Raw genomic sequence first — 16,847 nt, 5'->3', positions numbered from 1 at the left:
TCTTCTCCCCCTCCCCCCACTTCTCTCCCCCTCCCTCTCCAATCCAAAGAGCAGTCAGGGTTCCCTGCCCTGTGGAAAGTCCAAGGTCCTCCCCCCTCTGTCCATGTCTAGGAAGGTGAACATCCAAACTGGCTAGGCTCCCACCAAGCCAGAACTTGAAGTAGGATCAAAACCCCGTGCCATTGTCCTTGGCTTCTCATCATGAGGACTGATGAGAACCCAAGGTGCCTTTTTATTATGAGACAGGGTGTAGGTTGCTCAGGCTGTCCTTGCGTGTACTGTCGTTCAGGCTGGCCCTGGACTTGTGGTCCCCCTGCTCAGGCTCCTGACCAGCTGGGATTCCAGGCTGTGTTGTCAGACCCAGCTGAGGTCTGGTTTTAATCATTAAAGTGGATGGACAGTAGGATCCCAGTAAAACACAAAATACGGAGATGGCGGGAGAGGGGTGGGCCTGGGAAGTGTGAGGGTGGCGTTTTTTCCAGCCTCCTTAGAACTTGGCACCTTTAAAAGCACAGCCTGCCCGTACCCCTTTAGAATGACAAGGAGAAGGGGTGTTCTCACCCTGACAGTGTGGCAGGAAGTAACCCTTGCAGCACCTGGGGAGCCGGATGACCAGGGTGCACAGCTGCCGGCAGCCTTCCAAGTTCCTCCCGAAAGACAGTGGTTTGTAGAAACACTTCTGCTTCACACCCTAGAGGGAGAGGAGAGGTGCAGTGGAGGCCTTACTCGCCCCCCCCCCCCCGCCCTGGGCTGGGCTCCTGGGGCTCCGTGCCCCCTGTGGGGAGGATCTCGGCACTACCTAGGTTGAAAGTGGGATTTTCAAGGCAGGCCAGGAGTGAAGGGAGGGGGGCAGAATAGGGGCCTTGAACAGAATTTCTCACCCTCGGAGCTGTTTGAAAATGGAATGATTGCTTGGAGATGATGTGGAGTGCAGATTCGTATTAACATACCCTCAACAAGGAGGGAGTGAGATTCACTTTGTGTGTGTGTGCGCGCACGTGTGTGATATATGTGTGTGTCTGTATGTGACGTGTATGTGTGTGTCTGTGTGTGTGATGTGTGTGAGGGATGTGTGGGTGGGGGACATGTGTGTGTATGTATGCATGTGGTGTATGTGTGTGTATGTATGTATATGTGGTGTATGTGTGTGACGTGTGTGTGTATGTGTGTATGTATGTATATATGGTGTATGTATGTATGTATGCAGGGAAGAGGCTGATGGGGGCTTCCTTTTTACTGTCCTCCATCTTATTTTGAGATGGGGTCTCTCACTGAACCTAGAGCTCACTGACTCAATGGCCGCACACTGAGTTCTGGGGACCCTCCTGCCTCCATCTCCTAGTACTGGAATTACAGGTACCAGCTCATGCTTCCGGCTTTTCATGTGAGTGTTGGGGATTTGAACTCAGGTTCTCAAGCTTCTTAAGCAAGTGTTGTATTGACTGTGCCTTTCCACAACTGTGAAGACCTGTTTTTGTAGGCGCTTTACTAGTGTGAAGGCCTTGACTATCGCGTGTGCTTGCGAGGACTGAACTCAAGCTCTGATCTAGAATAAGCGATAAAGATAACGCTTCCTGAGCACGTACTCCATGCAACCGCTTAACCACATCTCTACTTGAAACTGGTGTTTTCCTAGTACTACACAGGGACTTGCCAGTTCACTTTGTTCTATGGAGACAATATCGGCAGGCATGTAACTTGGCAGGGATTACTGGAATCTGTCCCCTGGCCCCATGCCCATGGACTCCAAGACTGATGCTCTTAGCTGCTACCCCACGTGGCTTTCTGGCCTTTAGTCCTAGCTTTGCTTCTCTGTAGCTGTGTGGCTGGAGCCTGGATGCCCTCTTTCTCTGGAACGCATTCTCTCATCCTGTACACATCTCCAGCACAAACAGCTACAACACCCACTATTTCTACAGTTCCAACAATGTTCTCCTCTCTTCTAAGTATGTGTAACTCCATTTTTCAAGAGGGGTCCTAAAAGATGGGCAGGAAAATGACAGGCTACCTGGGTTGAGAACACTCATCTCACACCACCGGAAACACACTTGTAGACCCGACACACCAGAAGACTGAGGTCTGAAGACGAGACACACAGTCTATTGCCACACTACCCCGAATGAGTCTGTTCCTGTCTGAAACGGACATCCCCGCAGACCTCCAGACATCATAATTACCTTTGGTTTGCTCCACGGTGGGCATCTGGGAGTAGAGACACAGCTCCCACAGTCCCCCTAGTGTGCAAGATGAGAAACTTTAATACCAAGGATATTGGTGAACATGAGGAAATGTCCCTGGCTAACCTGGGGCTGGGGAGACAGCTTAGCTGGCAGAGTGTCTGCTGCACGAGCAGGAGGACCTGAGCTCGGGTCCCAGGAATCACTTACACAGCCAGGCCTCAAAAAACAAGGTGGATAACTCCTGAGGAGTCTAAGGCTGGCCTCTGGCTTTTACCTGTAACTGCAGATGCACACAAATACATGTGCATGTGTACACACACACACACACACACCACTTCACCTTGATGGAAATATAGCTACAATAAGATTAAACAAAGACACACACTTTACTTAGCCCTGGAGAATTCTGAAGGTCTGTCTTAGATGCCCATTTGAAAGGAGTCCACTGACGTACAGAGCTGGGCCAGGCAGTACAGTGTGGGCAGATTGTAGCAGTGGGGAGTTGGGGGAGTGGGGGCACAGGCAGTTGTATTTTAAGTCAGTGGTGAAACCTCTGACCAATCACCGAAACATTCTGAACTTTAGTTTCTGTAAGGTATAGCTCAGGGGCAATACTTGCTGCCATTTGACCTCTGGGGAATCGGCAAGAGAAACTAATTATCTGCAAGGAAAGTGTACGGATACACTTGAGGAGGTAAGATGGCCACAGCTCCTAAGACAGGAAGGAAAACTGTTCATCTCCTGTTTAGGCTGGGATCCTAAAATTGTGGGACAAGAGATGCCAGACACTGGCAATAAGCAGTGACAGCCCTGCTGTGGAGTCACGTCGCCTCAGTTCCCGGTCTGTACGGAGAGTTGGTAGTGACTACTCTCAGTACCCCGCACAGCAGCTCAGAGCCAGATTCTCCCAGGGGCACTGGCTGGATGAGTAAAGGCAAACACCTGTTGTGTGGTGGAGGGCCCACGACACGGGCTCATTCAGCGCTGCAGGTGTATGGGGCCCATATTATATATCAGGCCGAACCATGTTGGTGAATGGAGGTGTACAGGACCCATATTATATATTAGGCTGAACCATGTTTGTTAATGGAGGTGTACAGGGCCCATATTATATTTTAGGCTGAATCATGCTGGTTAATTGCCAAGTATGATGTAAGCCGGCAGGAATTTGAAAAGATGTATGCTGAATGAATAAGTGTGGATGTGTCTGAAAACGAATGCTACACTAGAAGGCTAACGTCTGCCATCCCAGCACGGTCGGTCTCCTTAGTGATGAAGCCATCATGGTGGATGATGTGAAGGGAAGCAAGAATATTCAGGGCCGGAAACTGGCTGAGCAGATGCTGGCTGATTCTTGGTGGCTTTTGAAGAAGGTCACCAATTGGCCCTTGGGTGTTGTGGGACCTGGTCTCACCATGGCCCCTCCTTGGAGCCCATGTAGGATCCCCAGGGCTGGTCTATGGCCCAAGGTTCTTTCCCGATTTTGGTAACTTTAGGACTGACCGAGACATTGAAGGTAGTGAAAGTGTCGCACCGGCCCCCCAAGGTGGGATTCGTTAGCAGGCAGTCGATGCCATAGGCCACGCCCAGGTCGAACAAGAGTCCTCGCTGGATGATCCTGCACATTTGTCCATTTAGAAAGAGCTCGCCCTGAGAGAGAGAGAGAGAGAGAGAGAGAGAGAGAGAGAGAGAGAGAGAGATCAACAATCCCTCCAAACTTCTCTTCCCACAGTGTATAACGTGGCCAGCTCTTGTAAGGCTCAGAAAGAACTAAAATAAATAAGCAAACATGCAGGGGGTTTCCTGCACCTGTCATGCCCCCTGGTCCCCCCACCCCATGACACTCACGACGTCACGACCAGTTCCACACGTCACACTCAGCTCTGAGCCTTCCAGTGTTTTCCAGGAGGCAGACCTGGGCAGGTCTGCAGCCAAAGCCTGGGGACGAGAGGCGGCTGTGTTAATATCCGGGGAAGGGAACATGGCCAGCGAACCAAGTTCCAGGGGAAGATTTCCTGTTCTAACAACTCTGCTGAAGTGCGGCGAATGCAGTCAGAGGTTAGGGCAACTCTGGCTTCCTAGGGGCTGGAGGTTCCTTCTCGTCAGAGGGCATCTGTGCTTGGGCAGCCTGGAAGAGGCTATCCAGATACATGGAGCCAATGAAAGGATGAGTTCAGCTAGCCGGGAAATGGCTCAGGGCATCTTTTTGTCCTGAAATGTGCTCCTTTCAAAGTTATATGAGTTAGCCATGGTGGCACACACGTTTAATCCCAACATTCAGAAGGCAGAGGCAGGCAGATCTCTGAGTTCAATTCTAGCATAGTCTTGTCTATTCAGTGTGTTCCAAGCTAGCCAGGACTACCTAGTGAGACCGTTTCAAGAAAAATGCAAAATATCAAAACAATATAAAATCTTGACCCCAGAACCTTAGAAGGTGACTTTATTTGGGAGCAAAGTCTCTGCAGACACAGTAGTTAGGTAAGATGAAACTACGCTGCAGTCGGGTGGGCCCTACCGGGACACAGGGAAAGTGGCTGTGGGGAGAAAGGGACATATTGCATGTATGTACCCACAAGTCAAGGGAAGCCAGAGATTGCCAGAAACCACCAGCAGCCAGGGAGACTCAGAGTACAGTCTTTCCTTCAGAACCCCTAGAATAAGCTGATGGCAGCGGTCTAGCCTCCACTGCTGGGAGGGAATGAGCTTCTGCAGTTCCCGAGCGTCTAGCCTGTGGCAATTGTCACCTGGACCCTGAGGGAACTGAAGTCAGGGAGTGGATGGCTCCATCTCAGAGTAACAAGAGTCCTCACTGAGGACGCAGTGACTGCCATGTCCCTACACGATCTGGCTTCTCCAGGGCAGCTGACTAGTTCTCAGGGCTGACAGCTGATAGCATTAGGATGGGCCAGCCATTTGTTTAGGGACGTTGGAATCGGGAGTGGCGGAGGACACCTGGAGAAGCTCGAGGGGACCTTTGTCAGCGGCCATTCTCTCTCTGGGACATTGAAGAAACTACCCTGGAGTCCCGGATCACGTGGAACTTCAGAGACTCCTTCAGCTTGTCCTTGTTGTCTTCGTCGAACAGGAAGTCCCGCTGCTCTGGGGGTAGGGCTTGGAGGGCTTTGTCCGTGGGCCAGAACAGGGTGACTGGGGTGTGGATGGGGTCGGTGATGACGCTCAGCAAGCCCGAGTCCTGAAACAGAGATGCCGTATTCCTTACAGTGCGCGTGCTGTCCCAGAGTGACACAGCCAGGAGCTAGAGCGCTGCACCCCAACCACTCTGAACCCCATTTCCTTAAAAAGCAACCCAGGGAGTCAGGCTCTAAGCTTTTGTTAGTAGGAAAGTAAACTTCAAGGACTATCTTATTTTTGATACTACTTCTGTCCAAATATCTTAACTTCTCAAGACTAGTTTTTATTTTTCTCACATTTCATTAAAAATCCTATATAATACTGAGACATGTACGTTTGCCTATATAATTTTAAGATAAAATGTACCCCAAAGAAATGTCAAGATGAACAGGAGAAATCATTTTGAGAGCCTTATGTGGTATGGGAACATCACATATATTAATTTTCCCTTGGGAAGTAGGCTTTATGACCTCTGTTGAGGCCTTGACAGGTTTGATAGTTTGCTCTAAAACTATCCAACCAGACCCTGCTGAACAGGTAGAGGGTGACTGTAGAGTTCTGGGGGTTGCAACATTCTTGGATAGTCTCATTTAAAATATACTACATTTACTTATTTCCTGGAAGGTATGTGTGGAGGTCAGAGGGCCGCTTATAGAAGTTGGTTCTTTCCTTCCATTATACAAAAAAAAAAAAAAAAAAAAAAAAAAAATCATTGGGTTTTTCATTTTGAACAAGTTGAACCTCCACTTCTAACCAGCTCCCTAGAGAATCTGACACTCAGCTCTTCTGGGGAATTGAGGACCTAATGTAGAGATTATGGACTGTGCTTTGTGGGGAACCAAGTTTCTTGGAGCTCTTTGGGTACTGGTCAGTATGGAGCACCTCTCGCAAATATAAACACAAGCAGACCTAACAAGGCAGAGTTTCAGGTGGGCTGTCCCCAAGTGCTCTTTCCCCTCAGAGTTTTACCTGTATTAACTTGCTGAATCTGGTGTAGCCATGGTTCATCGCCACTGTAGTAAGATTCTGGTGCAAAGATAAGGAAGGACATAAAACCTCTCATCTTCCAAGTGCGCCCAACCGTTTGACATTGTGACGTGACATGGCCATCTACAAAGTTCATCCTGAGAACTGTGCCGGGAAAGTTGGACACCACATCTTCTATGATTGGACAATGGTGCCTTCTTGAGGTGGCACTCTTACTCAGGAGACGGAGATACAAAAACAAATCTAAAATCCTAAGAAAGTTGGTTATTTTGTGAAGGGCCACATTTACTGCTATCTTGGGACACATCTGCGGGGTGAACATGCTCACTTTGGACAGTTTACCAAGTGCTGTAAGAACCCAACTGCATACAACAGTGGTCACAGCAGGGCTGGGCTCTCCATTGGCTTGTTAGCAACCAGGGCCGGGCTATCCATTGGCTAATGAGCAACCAGGGCTGGGCTCTCCATTGGCTTATTAGCAACCACAGCGGCTTTCTCCTGCCCATGCTTTTCTGCATTGCAGAGGCTGGAAAGCTGGACCCAACATTTTCCAGACTCTCTTGCAGCTAGAAGTCCACAGGCAACGTAGGGTCAACTAAACCTGAGCACCGTGGAGATCTGTTGCTGGAAAGGAACAATGTGAGGAGCAGCTAACAGGATGCTAGGCCTCCTAGAGTCCAGAGGTGTGGGTGTGAGCTGTTTAGTCTCTGGTCCCCTGGGAGGACAGGCTGGAGAGTGGAAATCTGAAGAGCTGTAACAGTCAGAATGGCCCTAGGGTAAGGCTAGAGGTCCTTTGTTTTACGATTTTCTATTTTGCTTTGTTTCTACCTGTGTAGCATTGGAATTAGACTATGGCCTCCAAAATATTTATGCATATACACAATATCTTAAGAAACTCCTTTTCATAAGTGAGGTTTAGTGGATTATGCCACCTGCAATGAAGGAGAGTGGCCAATACTGATAATTAAAACAAACTGAACTACGCCTGGTGCCTGAGGCCTATAATATTAGCTAAATTGGAGGCTACGGCAGGAGAATGAAATGATTGAGACCTATCTGGGCTGCAGAGTGAGTTTAAGACTAGCCTAGCCAAATTAATAAGACCTTGTCTCAAAATAAAAAATGAAAAAAGGATGATTTTGTATTTCAGGGAGAAGGCATTTGCCTACCAAGTACAAACCCTAGGTTCAATTTCTTAGTACCAAAAAAAAAAAAAAAAAAAAAAAAAAAAAAAAAAAAAAAAAAAAAAAAAAAAAAAAAAAAAAAAAAAGAAAAAATCAAATAAATGAGTAAATAGTTAAAATTGTTCTTTCTGTCCACCAAGAAGTTTTATTCCAGGCTTAGCTTTAGGATATCTAATTATCCACACATTCCCTTCCCCCTCCCATTTCTCCCCTTTCCTTCTCCATGTCTATATAAGACCATCTTCTCTTGTGGACACTAAAAGAAACATAAAATGAATTATTTTTAAAAACATTGTCAGGAGATAGGGTTTTATTACATTGGCAAGGCTGGCATGGAACTCCTGGGCTCAAATGACCCTCCTACTCAAAGCTGCCAAGTAGCCGGGACTGTGGCAGCACTGCCCCCAGCTAGAATCCACCTACTGACTTCAATGCCTTGGCCGGACATAACAGGACGACGGCGCTCCCAAGTGATGCCTTCAACCAGAGCTGAGCTGACAACACCGGCATCACCTGCTGGAGGGTGACAGTGGGGTACCTACCAGAACCCTGCCTGAAGCATCTTTGGGGGTGACGAGCAAGTTCTGGGGAGACAGCAGTCTGTCTATGATGTGGATGACACCATTGGTGCTGATGATGTCACCGGACAGGACCTTCGCCTTGTTGTTTATGTACACGGCACCCTAAAGACCAAAGAAAACATAGACATGAGCACAGAGAGCCTGCACAGACTCCTTCCCCACAGAGCCAGCGCTCGTCATCAAGGCAGAGCCTGATGGTCCATGCGATGTAAGCACGTATTTATTACTGTCCTAGAAGGATAATGGAGGTGAGGATGCAGTCTTTACCTGTGAGGGTAACAATGGAAAACGTATAGTCAGCCAACCTGGCTAGGTGCTCATTTCAACAGAATTCTGAATGCTCACAGAATACACAGCACACACCAGTGTGTCTTTGGCATCACCCATCCTCCACTCCGTCTGTGCTGTCTGGAGCTGCCTTGCCTCTGAGTCCGAATTCCAGTTCCACTGTCTTTTTGCTATGTGACTTTGAACAAGCTACTTAACCTTTTTGAGTTCAGGTTCCGTATTTGGAAATCGGGGACAACGATGCTATTCATGTCACAGGGCTGCTGGGGAGCCCAAATCAGTGCAAGCAAAGTCCTCAGCACCGCCCTATGCAGAAATCACTCAGTACTGGCCTACAAAGTCCTCAGCACAGGCCTACGCAGAAACCACTCACCAGTTAGCTATTATCGCTCCTGCTGGAGGACGCAGACAAGCACCTTCCTGAAGTGGCTGCTCTTACCTGAGAGACAGAGATGGAAATGGGCTCGCCTTGGAGGGTCACGGCACTCGTGGTCACTTTGAGGTTTTCCAGCAGCAGCTGTTGGCAGGCAACCACGTGATACCGGAGAACCTGGGACATGAGGCCCTGTGCATCCCAGTCTTTAATCTGGAAAAGAGGCCAGGGAGGTTGGCCAGCGGCAGGAGCCTGCTGCTAGAACCTTCTTTCTGCTCTCCTGTTTCCCACACTCTGAGGAGCTAGTGTCTGAGGAGTAGTGGCAAGGGGGTGAGAACTGTAGTGGCAGGGGCCTCTGAGCCAGCCTGTCAGTCACAGCACTGCTTGAAGGACGCCAGTGTCCTACGATGTTCCACAGAAAAGAATTTTCTTGGGAAATATGCTAGGAGAGACCATAGGAGGGCCCTCCTAGAGAGGAGGCAGGGCTAGTCTTCAGGGTTGGAGAGGCTGTGATACATTTCTATTTGGATTCAAAATACAAAGAGTAAAATATGAAGTCGTTGTAATAAAAAGCTCACACAACTCCAGGCAGTGGTCGTGCACACCTTTGATCTCAGCACTCAGGAGGCAGAGGCAGGTGGATTGAGGCCAGCTTGGTCTACAGAGTGAGTTCTAGGACAGCCAGGGCTACACAGAGAAACCCTGTCAACAACAACAACCTCACAAAACTTTGTCTCGCTCCTTTGAGGCTTTAAGTTAAAATAACCAAAGGTCAAATGAATGTAAACATTATTCCTGTGCCTTTGATTTGCTGGTACCTAAAATCTATGTGTAGAGAGAGGGGCAGCATGTGCAGAGGCTAGGAACAAGTCCCTACTCAGCCACCCTCCGGCCACGGGATACCAGCATTGTGTCCCTCAGGGTTCTTCACTGTGAAATGGAGATGGCGCTCAGCTGCAAAGCTGACATGAGGACAGACGGAATACACGCAGACCAGGCCCCATTCTGAGTGTGGTTATCTATAACAATGTTAGTCAGCTGTAACAGTGTTTACAGGCTACCCGCCAGGGGTACATTGAATGACAGAGCAGCGGGGGTTCTGGTAATTCCTGCAGCTCAAGACCTATCTAAATCCCTTTGACCCTGAATCTTCTCTGCACCCTTTTTTTTTTTTCAGTCTTTAGAGCGTTTGGATCTCTTGATGACTTGAGACTTCTCCAGGTTCCTATACTGTCTAGGCCTTTAGAAAGTCTCTGGCCAGTGGTGCCCCAAACCCAAAGGCCCGCCAGGGGTCTTCACACAGAAGCAGCCCCTTCCATTGCTGCTCACCCTGGACTCCTGATTGAAGGAAGCAGATGAAGGCGCAAACACAGTGAAGGGCCCGGGTCCAGCCAGCTCTCGGACAGCGTGTTCCTGCAGGAAGACGGGGGGCCGCATGTCGCTCTTTCACAGACCAAGGCTCAAAGACATGCCAGAGTCATTGTTTTTGTCTCAAAGTAAACCTGGATTCTATGCCATCAAAATCGTATTTTTTTCTAATTGTAAAATTACCATGTAATTGTCAGATAAACGATTCTGGAAGCAGAGTAGCTAGAAGGTGACAACTCCCCCATGACCCCTGTCAAAGACGACTCCTGCTTCTCCTCTCCACATGATGTTTACAACCAAGATGACTCATTTAACCGGCTGGCTGTCTTCTTGCCACCCAGGACTGTAGGGCTGCTGTGCTGTTTGCTTCCAGCTCCTCATGCCTTCCTCTTCGGTGCACCTGGGAGCTATGCGGATGGTTCCCAGAGGGTCAGCGTGCTCCTACTGACCAGTCGTGCCACTGAGAGGCTTAACTGTGACTGTCCACTTTTGGGCTAAGAAGCCCCCACTGACCGAGAAGTACACTTCTGGGTGTACCTGAGAGGCTGTTTTCACAGACAGGGGAGACTCTGGGGTCTGACCTAAAGGAAGGGTTACTTCCTCCAGGGATCCGCGACATGCTGGAGGGGAAGGATGGGAGGTGGCGATGGACTGAACAGAGAGTTGTATCTGTCCTGCTCTTCCGGGATGGGTGTGCCTAGCCTGTGTTCTCTACTTCTCGTTCACCAAGACCAGGGTCCTCCACACCATGGTCCTGACACTATGATGTTCTGATTCACAACAACCCAGAAACATGGAGCCTTGCAAAAGCTTTCCTCCCCGGGGGTTGTTTCTGTCAGGTGTGACAGCTATGGACAGGTAACTCACACACCCAATAATGTCTCTTTCTCTGCTGCTGTGATAGACATTTCATACACAGTCACTGTCACCTAACGATCGGATATGTTCTGAGAAACACGTTCCTAGGCCACGATGCTATCGTGTGAACAACCCACCCCTCAGCGACTCACACAGAGCAAGCCCCCCTCGTGGTGAGAGGCCTAGATGACGTTCCTTAATCTTTCCTGTTGTATTTTTACTGTGCTCTTTCGATGTTTAGATGTGATGAGAGTTGCAAATGTTAACAGCTGTGTGGCTGACTGTACCTAAGGCAGTCTTCACCAATGGCCAACAGCTGTTCATGGCTGTGTGGCTGACTGTACCTACGGCAGAGTTCACCAGTGGCCAACAACTGTTCATGGCTGTGTGGATGACTGTACCTAAGACAGAGTTCACCAATGGCCAACAACTGTTCATGGCTGTGTGGATGACTGTACCTAAGACAGAGTTGACCAATGGCCAACAGCTGGGCTGCTGCCAGAAATTCTCGTTCTGGCCTGTCTTCTGCCCTCCGTGACTTCAGAGGCTACAGCTTTATGTTATGTCTTGCTGGAGACCTGGAATGTTGATACTTGTATGCCTACATGTGCATACACATATATGTAGTTCAATATAAACACACATACACGGAGATTTACATGCACACATATTCTAGAGGTGGACACTGAATGCAGGTCTGGCACATGCCTCAGCAGACAGACAGTTCTTACCTGCAACTGGAAAAAGTACTGTGACGTTGTCGGGTTCTTAGGAAGTTCCTGTGAACGAGGACGGGGAGCTGTCACTCCAGCTGTGACTCACAACAGGAACATAGGGCTTTAGGGACAATCTGTCCACTGGACAGCTCCCTGAGGGTGACCGAGGGACACACTGAGTCCCAGCTCCTTTCTGCAATCTTATCTGATTTACAAAAGAAAGAGCCTACCATGCCTCAGTGCACAGAACTGTACAGGCATATCAAACATACCAAATATAGTTGAAATCTTGTAAAGGCCGGTTATTATTTATGGCAGAACTGACCTCCCTGACAACAAGAATGTTTGATCAGAATGCTTTGGCCCCTCTTTTAACAATTTTATATGTTTATAACACGTAGAAACCAGAAAGTATCACACTGCCTTTTCCTCTATCTGCAGTATAGGCAGATGAGGACAAATGGCATGTGTGCACACGTGTGCTCCCACCACAGATATACCATACACACTCCCATACACCTGACACACATAAACACATACCATACACCCATGCATGCCACACAACACCACACATATACCCACATACCCCCATATGCCACATACAAATACCTCATCCACTCACACCTACCCCATAATACCATAAATACACTACACATGTATACTCCATATACCACACCCCATAATCCATACCCCTCATACATCCCAGACATCATACACACATATACACACACAAGACACCCCATAAACATACATTCCATAACTCTACACATACACATCATCTGCCACATGCTCAGTACACAACATATATACTATACACACATACACAGAAACACAATACGCCACAGATTACACCCCACCACACTCTCCCATATATCATGCACACATACACACATCCATCATACACTCTACATGCCATGTACCACAAATACATCATAGACAACATACACAGACATGCATACCATATTATATACACACACCATACACCACAAATACATCATAGACAACATACACAGACATGCACACCATATCACACACACACCATACACCACAAATACATCATAACACATATACTATATGCTACACATATCATACACGACAGATATACCATACACCATACACACAGACACATGCCATTCATCACACACACATTTACTCCACATACCAAACACGCTCCATACTTCACACACACATATACCACACACATGAACTACAAACCACTCATATCATCCACTACATACACACATGTACATCACACATATATCAATACTACAAATGCACCACACACACATGTGCCAACATCCACACACTACACATAGTAGAGTATACACATGCCACACCACGTACCATACACCCACACTTATGTTACGTCATATAAGTGACACGCACAGTCACCACACTCTGTAGCCCATATCAGATACATCACACATATCACACACGTCTATTGACACACCAACCCAGAGCACAGCAATGCTCTAGCATCACTGTCTGCTCTGTGCTCCTGACATCACCACCATATTCAGTTCTGCAAGAACGGCTGTCCTTATCATTTTCTTTCCCAGATCCCGAATGATGCGCAGAAAAGTGGCATCACTAGCTCCGCGTTGCAGGGCTACTCCCTGCAGAGCTGAGTCCAAACCCAGGGGTCTCTGACTCCAGAGCTCTGTCGGCCTTAATTGTGATATCACTCCCTTCCCAGCCACAGGAGTTTCCCTGGGTAGGGAAAGTTCTTCTCATGGCAACCTGGATTCTCAGACATTTGGGATGTGGGGTTTACTGCCGGGAGACTGAGTGTTACCCCGTAGATGCTGCTGCGGCAGACGAATCCGTCCCCGGTGTAGTTCTGCTTGCAGGTGCATATCCTCTGATCTTGTCCAGTGTGGGTGCAGGTGGCAAACGGGCTGCAGCCGCCATTGTTCTGGTAAAATTGCCAAGAGATGGAGGAGAGGCTCAATTAGACCAGTAGATTCACCAACCTTGTGAATATTTGCTAAGCAATTTTGTGATGAAATGTGTATTTTGAGGGATGTGAGTAGAATACTAGTCTGGTATGTGCAAAGAGCTGGGCTCAATCACTAACCCCCCCCCCCCACACACATTTTGTCTTACTCTCCAACTCTGATCCACCTTCATTGCCTTTCCTGGACTTGCTTTCTAGTACCTTGGTAGCTGGCCATGAACCCAGGCAGCCTCATATCCCAGGACCAGATCTCCAGCCCTCTGTGGATAAGTACCCCTCATGTTTGACAACTGCCATTTAGGCTAAACCCTGCTTTGGCCACAGAAAGACAACAGAAAGGCAGTATAAAACAGAACCCATTTCTTTGCCTTCAAGAGCTCACAAGATGTGGAAGAGGAGGCTAAAGTCCAAACACAGCCAGAGTGAGCCTCCATGGCAGCAGGCCTGGGCTCTGAACCAGGGCAGATGCCAGGGTGGAAGGAACATGGAGCCAGGAGTGAGGAGCCGAGGAGGGGATGCTCAACAGGCTCGATGCACCCCCCCCACATCCTACCCCTGTTGGGAAATCTTCTCCCCCCCCCACTTTTCCAAAAATACTTGCTGAGTATGACGGGGGCAGCACCCCAGAATCCTCCCCAAAGGGATATGCTTCTATTTGCCCAGGGGACATGATGCTTCTGGCCAATGACCTCAGACGTCGACAGCCGCACTACCCAGCATGCTCCAAGACCACACAGGAGAGCCCTTTCTTGTCATGCCCCTCTTGATGTCTGTCCACTCCAGAGGCCTAGGGGCCCTAGGTTATCGCTCACCTTGAGGGCACTGGCTCCATGTAGTTCTGGGTACCTGTTCTCTGACCACATACCCACTCCTTCCTGTCTTCATACAGCCTTCACCCTGAAACCGGCACCAGCCCTAGCACTGTGTGCTTCACGGAGCTTCTGCCCCTCCTGTGGAGGTTGACGTCCTCTCTCTCCCATCTCTCCATCCACCTTCCTCTGTCGCGTGCCCTTCCTCATTTCCCCTACACTCAGTTACACCAAGAAGGCCTGTACCACAAGGTGGCATCTTGATCCTGGGCCTCTGGAGTGTGAGGATTAAATATCTGTTCAAGGTACCGGGTCTCCAGGACTCTGTTGTGGTGGCACTGAAGGAACAGATGGGTTGGAACAGAGAAGTCCCTCACGGAAGGCCCTGTTGCCTGGCTCTTGGTGGCAGGGCTTGGGGAGAAATTCATGGTTCTTGGGCTGCTCCACAACTACTTTGTTTGCTTATCCCAGTGTTTAAGGAGGTTTTGCCATTTCCTTTGAGTGACTACCGTCACTTAAAAACTGGAGGATTCACATTAAAACTTCTGTTGTTTTTACACAGCCAATGCTGACCGGCATTGCTCTGAGCAACAGAGACCTGAGGCTCTGGAGATGGGACTCATTAGAGAGGAACCAAGTTGTTCAGCTTCCTGCACTGGGTCCCTGTCCAGCTCCTGATGGCCCTGATGACTTTAGAGCTGAGAGCTAATTCCTGAACATAAGCTTCCAAGAGGACGGCAAAGATCTGGACCTCCCGGGGCAGCTGTATCACGAGTCTCTTGGCCAGTACAGCATGGGAGAGCAGCTGTCAAACCGAGCCACAACCACAGCCCCGTGCCCAGCCTCTGTTCCGGCTCCTGTATCCCCGCAGGTCCTGAGATCTCTCTAGATGAAGGGCAACATATCTGAGCTAAGTAGGACCTGTTTAAAGAACTGCATGTTCTCTTGGGCGCATTCTTAATATCACAGAGCTAGCTTAAGCAGGAAAGATACAACCAATCTGGGTAGTAGAAGCTACACTCAGGTGTGTGTGTAAAATTGACAGTCGACTTCTATATGAATGTGGTGGGTTTGTTTTGTCTAAACTCATTGATCTTAGCGATGTTTTAGGTTCACAGGAGAACAGAGCAGAAAGTGCAGACATTCCTGCAGTGGCCCCCTACCCCCCACCCCCCGGAGTTCCCATCACTAATGCTCTGCATTGTTAGCTGTGCATTTGTTGGGACTGATGCACTGATATTAAGTCCACAGCTGACACGTTGGCCACTCCTGATGATGCGCATCCTTTGGGTCCTGACCATGTCTAATGCTATGTGCCCAGCATTAAAGCTTCCCACAGAGCAGTTTCACTGCCCCGAGACTCAGTTTCCCTTAGTCACCCCACCCTCTCTCGACTCCTGGCCTCGCACTGATCTTCTCACTGTCCCTGAAACTTCTCCTTTTCTGTAGTGTAACGTCTGGAGCTTGTCAGGGTCAGTCTGAACTGCCCTTCTCTTCTTCCGCATTTGGTACATAAAGGAAAAAAACAATGAATAACAATGAATAAACTCAGGCAACACATCAACATCCTGCCACCCAGTCACTGTGGCCAGGGAGCCAGATTCTGAGCAGATGCTAAGGCTTGTTCTGACTCCTGAATGCTTAGCACTCCCAGTACTTTGGGAAACTAATCATGCTGGTTTGGGGACACTTGCATCAGGTGAATTCTGGGTCAGCTCTGCACACCTAGGTCCCTCCCTTCAGAATCTTGTAGCCAAGGGGGCAGGCTGTGGGGTCTGTTCTTTCGTTCTCCCCAGGATGACAGCGGTATGCAGGAGGAAAAGTGAGCCTCACGACCCAGAAACAGCCCTGAGATTGCAAGGGGAGAAGAGAGGGCCCGGCAGCCCTGGAACTCACGGTTAAGCAGACATTGATGAGTGTGCAGGCCTTCCCATCTCCAGTGAACTTTGGCAAGCAGTTACAGACGGCCTGTTCAGGAGCAGAGGCAGAGAGTCATTTAACAGGCAGGCAGGCAGGCTAGCGCACCGGATCTCGGACTTGAATCTGATTGTAAACCGGCAGCAGGAAAAAGACTAGTTTTTTTTTTTTTTTTTTTAAGATTTTATTTATTACATATACAATACAGTGTTCTGCTGCCATGTATGCCTGCAGGCCAGAAGAGGGCACCAGATCTCATTTTAGATGGTTGTGAGCCACCATGTGGTTGCTGGGAATTGAACTCAGGACCCGTGGAAGAACAGTCAGTGTCCTTAACCTCTGAGCCATCTCTCCAGCCCCAAGACTAGTGTTTTTAAATACCTAGTCTAGTCTACTTGAGCACTAGATCTCATGGATATCCCATCCTCATTGCCAAGATACCTGTTTTTATTTTGATTGGTAGAGGTTCGGGGGGAAGAAAGTCGAGCTGTAACATT

The 16,847-nt window shown here is 48.8% G+C and overlaps 1 protein-coding gene across 1 annotated transcript in view; it reads right to left on the bottom strand.

Moving 5' to 3' along the window:
* Window positions 1–16,847, bottom strand: part of Stab2 (stabilin 2) — a 135,463-nt gene that overhangs the window by 23,559 nt on the left and 95,057 nt on the right. The window contains exons 44-55 of the mRNA XM_050145546.1: window positions 16,330–16,401; window positions 13,463–13,582; window positions 11,683–11,730; window positions 10,055–10,138; window positions 8,792–8,938; window positions 8,026–8,166; window positions 6,282–6,338; window positions 5,197–5,373; window positions 4,029–4,118; window positions 3,684–3,830; window positions 2,178–2,234; window positions 562–691 (exon numbers count right to left, since the gene is read on the bottom strand). Coding sequence (XP_050001503.1) covers window positions 562–691; window positions 2,178–2,234; window positions 3,684–3,830; window positions 4,029–4,118; window positions 5,197–5,373; window positions 6,282–6,338; window positions 8,026–8,166; window positions 8,792–8,938; window positions 10,055–10,138; window positions 11,683–11,730; window positions 13,463–13,582; window positions 16,330–16,401 — 1,270 coding nt within the window. The remainder of the gene's footprint in view (window positions 1–561; window positions 692–2,177; window positions 2,235–3,683; window positions 3,831–4,028; window positions 4,119–5,196; window positions 5,374–6,281; window positions 6,339–8,025; window positions 8,167–8,791; window positions 8,939–10,054; window positions 10,139–11,682; window positions 11,731–13,462; window positions 13,583–16,329; window positions 16,402–16,847) is intronic.

The sequence above is a fragment of the Alexandromys fortis genome, unplaced genomic scaffold, assembly GCF_014885135.2.
Source record: "Alexandromys fortis isolate MF-2015 unplaced genomic scaffold, M_Fortis_MF-2015_v1.1 scaffold_50, whole genome shotgun sequence".
NCBI lineage: Eukaryota > Metazoa > Chordata > Mammalia > Rodentia > Cricetidae > Alexandromys > Alexandromys fortis.
The sequence above is the reverse complement of the archived record's forward strand: the minus strand, read 5'-3'. Positions and strand labels throughout refer to the sequence as shown.